The sequence below is a fragment of the Dipodomys ordii genome, unplaced genomic scaffold (assembly GCF_000151885.1).
Source record: "Dipodomys ordii isolate 6190 unplaced genomic scaffold, Dord_2.0 Scaffold18, whole genome shotgun sequence".
NCBI lineage: Eukaryota > Metazoa > Chordata > Mammalia > Rodentia > Heteromyidae > Dipodomys > Dipodomys ordii.
Genome location: NW_012267234.1, coordinates 12200624 through 12206494, shown reverse-complemented (window position 1 = coordinate 12206494; position 5871 = coordinate 12200624). Strand labels below are relative to the sequence as shown.

Below are 5871 nucleotides of genomic sequence, written 5' to 3'. Positions count from 1 at the left end.
AGCTCAAGGCTAGCGCTCTACCACTTGAGCCACAGCGCCACTTCCGGCTTTTTTCTTTTTGCTTATGTGGTGCTGAGGAATCGAACCCAGGGCCTCATGCTTGCAAGGCAAGCGCTCTACCACTAAGCCACCTTCCCAGCCCGTGGGCCATGAGATTCTTAACTCCAATTAACCACCAAAAAAACTGAAGTAGAGTTGTGACTCTACTTCAACAGCCCTGAATGAAAAAGCTAAGGGACAGCTCCAGGCCTTGAATCAAACACACACTCATACACACACCAGCTGAACATGACCCTCCAGGTTCACAGTATACTATTCTTTAAGAATTGACAGAGCCAGGCGCCCTTGGCTCATGCCTGGAATCCTAGCTACTTAGGAGGCTGAGATCTGAGGATCACGGTTCAAAGCCAGTCCGGGCAGGAATCTCCGTGAGGCTCTTATCTCCAATTAACCACTCAGAAAACCTAAAGTGGCGCTGTGGCCCAAGTGGTAGAGCACCAGCCTTGAGCTGAAGAGCTGAGGGACAGCACCAGGCCAGAGTTCAAGCCCCACGACAAACAACAACAACAAAATAATAATAATTGAGAGGATGGCTTCCGGCAGGACTCCATCCGTCGGGACCACCCAGCCCCAGGCCTAGCCCTCTAGACGATTAAAGTCAGGGAAGATAAAACCTTAGCTTTAGGCGACTACATGATGGCAACTGTGATCTTTCCAAGTTCTTGCTTTGTCCTCAACAAACCCACCGAGACCGACTCACCTCCAGCGCTCTAAGGGACCCCGTCCCTCCCTCCTCCTCCCCCGCAAAACAACCAATCAACCAAACAACCCAGCCCACCATTCTCAAATTCCCCCTCCAGCCCAGGCCTGGCTTCCCTGGGCCCGGCGAGATGGCCCGGGGCCCTGCTGCAGCGGCCGCCCCTTTCCTCCCAGGCCCCAGGCTCCTCTCGCCACGCCGCAGTTCCCGAGGCTCACCCGCTTCTCCCTGGGGTCCTGGTCCCGAACCACTCGCCGTGCGCACCGGCCAGGCGCCCACAGTTAGCACTTCTCCTCTTTGACCGCGCAAAGGCGCATGCGCGCAGCTGTACCCGCCTACGACAGTCACCGGCAAGTAATCTGCACTGTTTCATCTAATCAGAGCCCGCAGATGGAAAGTGACCCGCGACGCCTTAGCATAGCCATAGGCTATTGGTTATTGTACATGTCAATCAACCCGAGCGCGAATCAATTTCCTGATTGGTTTCTGGGAAGGCAGCTGGATTAGGCTGATGCAATGACTAGGAAAGACGAGACGTGGTGTGTCACGAGTTTCTTCTGGATCTTGGCTTTGAAGACCAGAATTTTACCTTTTCCTTTTGCAAAGTCGCTCTTATTGAGCAGTTATCAAGAGGGATGGACCATGAGTTTAGTAGAGGTCACAAGTCTTGGTTTAGTTCTCTTTATAGTTAAAGCTAAATGCTATGCAGAACTTTCTTTCCTTCCTTCTTTCCTTTGTTCCTTTCGTTTCTTTTTGGCACTTCTTGGGACTTGAACTCTGGGTCCTGGGCGCTATCCCTAAACTCTTTTGCTCAAGGCGAGCACTCTACCACTTGAGCCACAGCACCACTTTTGGCTTTTTCTGCTTATGGTGCTGAAGAATTGAACTCAGAGCCTCATTGCATGCAAGGCACTCTACCATTGGCCACCTTCCCAGCCCAGCTCAATTATTTTTTTTTGAGTGCTTAGTATACAGCAAGCACTGGTCTAAGTTTTTTTTATATTTTCTTTCTTTTCTTTTTTGATGTGTATGTAGCTTAGGTGTTTCTCTAGCATTTGATCACAATAATCTTAAAATGAGTTACTGTTGCTCTGTCTATTCCTCCCTAACCCCACTAAACTTTGATTACTGTTGATAGAATACAGGGCCTCTAGCGGATTAGGCAAGGTCCCTTCCCCTCCTACCTGAAGGATGCATTTTCTTTTTCTTTTTTGTTGGTCTTGGTGCATGAACTCTGGGTCTGGGCGCAGTCCCTCAGCTCTTCAGCTCAAGGCTAGCGCTCTACCACTTGAACCACAATGCCACTTCCAACTTTTTCTGTTTATGTAGTACTGAGGAATCGAACCTCATGCATGCTAGGCAAGCGCTCTACCACTAAGCCACCTCCCCAGTCGCCCTGCCTGTTTTTTGAAATGTTGATCCTAAGGACTAACACCGTAGTAGTTACATACTTGGTGAATAAATAGCCAATGAAAATGCATCCTTTCCGGGCTGGGAAGGTGGTTCAATGGTAGAGTGCTTGCCTTGTATGCATGAGGCCCTGGCCTGGGTTCACTTCCTCAGTACCACATGAATAGAAAAAGCCAGAAGTGGCGTTGTGGCTCACATGGTAGAGGGAGCGCTAGCCTTAAGCAAAAGAAGCTTGGGGACGGTGTCCAAGCCCTGTGTTCAAGCCCCAGGACTGGCAAAAATGAAAATACATTTTAAAAAGTAAAAAATAAAAACCAGGCAGGGTCAAGCCCGCATGGAACTTCCCACTGATGGCCACCACTCACAACCAAAGGACAAAGGTCTGCCCCTCAAGCCGCCCTCAGCTGGATAGTAGCGCTGGAGTTTTGCTTCCAAAGTTCCTTGGTGCGCATGCGCAAGTATTGTCTCCCCACTTCCCCTCATTTGATTGGCTGGACAGGACTGGCTTCCATACCTCACCCAATGAGGTTGCGGCTTGGCCTGAACAGTGAGCGGCCGTTGGGAGAGTGTAACCGCCATGTTGAGTTGCGATGGCTGGGGCTGCTGGCCATGTCCGAGGCCGATCCCGGGGGCTGTTTGCACTCTCCCTGCCCGTGGGCGGCGTGAGTATCTTGGGGGAAGATGTAAACTCTGTTTTTCCTTCGTTTGGGAGTCTGTCTTGCCCCTACGGGGGTGTGTATTGAGGGAGGAGAGGAGGGAAAAATAATAATAGCTAGTGCTATGTCGCCGCCATCGCCCTGAACCCGAGGCCGTTGCCGTTTTGAACAATCCTCTAACGTGGAGGTGGATACTTAGGATTATTTCCGAGGAAAACAGGCTGCTATGGCCACGTGGGAGAGGTTTGAATTTGAGTCTGCTGTCCTTACTTCCCATAATACTCATTTCTCCACCCCTGTACTTTGGATACCAGGTTTGTTCTTAACCGGCATCTCACATTTACTCGTGTATGTTGGGGGTGGACGTAGGAGAGTCTAGAATCCTAATGATTTTTGTGTTGGGTCGGTCATGGGGCTTGAACTCAGGGCCTGCGCCACAGCGCCACTTCCGGTTTTCTGGTGGTTAATTGGAGATGAGTCTCACGGACCTTCGGCTCCCGGGTTGCTTTGGATTTGAGTTTACCTATGTCATGGTTCGCAAGCTGTCTTTGCCTTTTTCTTCCTGTACACACCTTCATCTGTCCACCATAGCTTGAGATAAACTTGATTTCATGGAATGCTTGGTAAATCAGAGTTGGAATTCCTTCTTAAGTTGCAGGAAAATGCCGGCAGGACAGTCTGCTTGCTTATGCTTTGGACCCTCTGTAATGGTTTTGTTCGATAGATCCATGGTGTAGGAACGTCTTCTATCCTACTGTGCTGGGCAGGAATATCATTTTTCTTCTTTGGATCGTAAGGCCAGTTAACCCGAGCCTAAGTATTTTAAGGTGACAGCATACCCGGGGCTGGGGTGAGGGAGGGCCCAAAGGGGGCGGGGCGGCAGTACTTGCGGCGACTCGGGCGTCATCGCGGCGCGCCGCTTCCGGTCCCCTAGCGCCGCAACTAATGTGCCCCCCCCCCCCGCTCCCGAGCCGGGTCCCTGCGCAGTGCCACCCCCAGGAGCCCACGTTCGCACCGCGGGCGAGGCCGCCAGCGCCCCACCCGCGCCCGGGACCATGGCCACGGACTCGTGGGCCCTGGCGGTGGACCAGCAGGAAGCGGCGGCTGAGTCGGTGAGTTGGCATCCGAAGTAAAAGGGGGGGGGGACTGGTTCTGGCTGGGTACGGGTCCTTGGGAAAAGGCGCCCGGTGGGAAGGTTGGTCGCTGCAGGGATGGCGCCGGGACCTTGAGCGGGCTCTGCTTACCCAGCCGCCCCGAGTCACGGCCACGCAGGCATTCGGGTCCCCCAACGCCAACCACCCGCCTGTTTCCCTGGAGTCAGAGTTAGTCCTAGTTTGCGTGAAGACTCCGGTTGTCATGGTTCTCCACCTTTTCGGTTCTTGAGCGCCGGGACGTGTCTTCCTCCGATCCTTGCCTGCTCCCCTCCCTCTCTCTCGTGGAGGAAGACAGACGGCGAGAGTCAGGCCGGCGGTAACCGCTCCCGACTGACCTCACGTCGTCGTTTCTGAGTCTCACGATAGTAAGCAAGACGTGAGTTACACATGTCTGTGTAGATTTCGTGCACTTAAATATTCTGAGTTTTGGTAGTGCTTTGAAGCGGCTTATTTCTTTCTTGGTCCCAGACCGGGTATGGAACTCGATTCCTGACACTTTTCGCCCATTGGCTATCCTTCTACCAACTGAGCCACGCCTCCAACCCCTGAAACCTACTTCTTTTAGTATATAAGTCTGTATATTCCTTGAGAATAGGACCTTAAAACAAACAGAAGCCAGGCGCCTGTGGCTCACGCCTGTAATCCTAGTTACTCAGGAGGCTGAGATCTGTGGGTCACGGTTTAAAGCCAGCTGGGCAGGAAAGTCCCTGAGATTCTGATCTCCAATTAACCACCAGGAAACCGGAAGTGGCTGTATGGCTCAAAAATGGTAGAGTACTGGCTTTGAACAAAAGAGCTTAGGACAGCGCCCAGGCCCCAAGTTCAAGCCTCACGACTGACCCCTCTCCCCGCCCCCTCCAAAAAATTACAGCAAAAAAAAGCTTTATTTAAATTTATGACTTGTCTTTTCTTTTTCTTTTTTGTTGGTTGTGGGGCTTGAACTCTGGGCCTGGGCGCTGTCGCTCAGCTCTTCAGCTCAAAGCGAGTGCTCTACCACTTGATCATGGCACCACTTCGGTTTTCTGGTGGTTTATTGGAGATGAGTCTCACAGATTTTCCTGCCCGGGCTGGCTTTGAACCTCGATCCTCAGCTCTCAGCCTCCTGAGTGGGTAGGATTACAGATGTGAGCCACCAGTGCCGGCCTTTTTTTTTTTGTACCAGCTTTATTAAAATATTTTTTGAGACTATTTCTGGGCTCATGATTCTTTTTTTTTTTTGTCGGTCGTGGGGCTTGAACTCTGGGCCTGGGCATTGTCCTTCAGCTCTTCAACTCAAGGCGAGCACTCTACCACTTGAGCTACAGCGCCACTTCCGGTTTTCTGGTGGTTTGTTGGAGATAGGAGTCTCACAGTGTTTCCTGCCTGAGCTGGCTTTGAACCGTGATCCTCAGATCTCAGCCTCCTGAGTAGCTAGGATTACAGGTGTGAGCCACCAGCGCCCAGCTAGGGCTCACGATTCTTCCACCTCAAGTTCTCTGAGCTGGGACTCCAGTTGCAGTCCACCATTATTATTATTATTAGTGTGGGTTGTGGGGCCTGAACTCTGGGCCTGGGCGCTGTCCCTCAGCTCTTTAGCTCAAGGCTAGCGCTCTACCACTTGAGCCACAGCACCACTTCCAGCGTTTTCTGTTTATGTGGTGTTGAGGAATCAAACCCAGGGCCTTATGCATGCAAGGCAAGCGTTCTACCACTGAGACACCTTCCCAGCCCCTTATCTTATTTTTTAAATAGGGGATAAAATTAGAAACATAAAGAGAAATTTTTTTAAATATGTTCTTTATTGTAGAAATACTGTACAGACCAACGACAAATGCTGGAGGGGATGTGGAGAAAGAGGAACCCTATTACACTGCTGGTGGGAATGTACACTTATACAACCACTTTGGAAAGCAGT

At 51.3% G+C, this 5871-nt stretch overlaps 2 protein-coding genes across 2 annotated transcripts in view; one reads left to right on the top strand and one right to left on the bottom strand.

Annotated features, from left to right (window-relative positions):
* Window positions 1-1058, bottom strand: part of Aars (alanyl-tRNA synthetase) — an 18757-nt gene extending 17699 nt beyond the window's left edge. Inside the window, exon 1 of the mRNA XM_013012920.1 lies at window positions 977-1058. The gene's annotated coding sequence lies outside the window, so the exon portion shown is untranslated. The remainder of the gene's footprint in view (window positions 1-976) is intronic.
* Window positions 1059-3771: 2713 nt separating this feature from the next.
* The window catches only part of LOC105983110 (ATP-dependent RNA helicase DDX19B), an 18791-nt gene continuing 16691 nt past the window's right edge, over window positions 3772-5871 (top strand). The window contains exon 1 of the mRNA XM_013012879.1: window positions 3772-3935. Coding sequence (XP_012868333.1) covers window positions 3879-3935 — 57 coding nt within the window. The 5' untranslated portion in view covers window positions 3772-3878. The remainder of the gene's footprint in view (window positions 3936-5871) is intronic.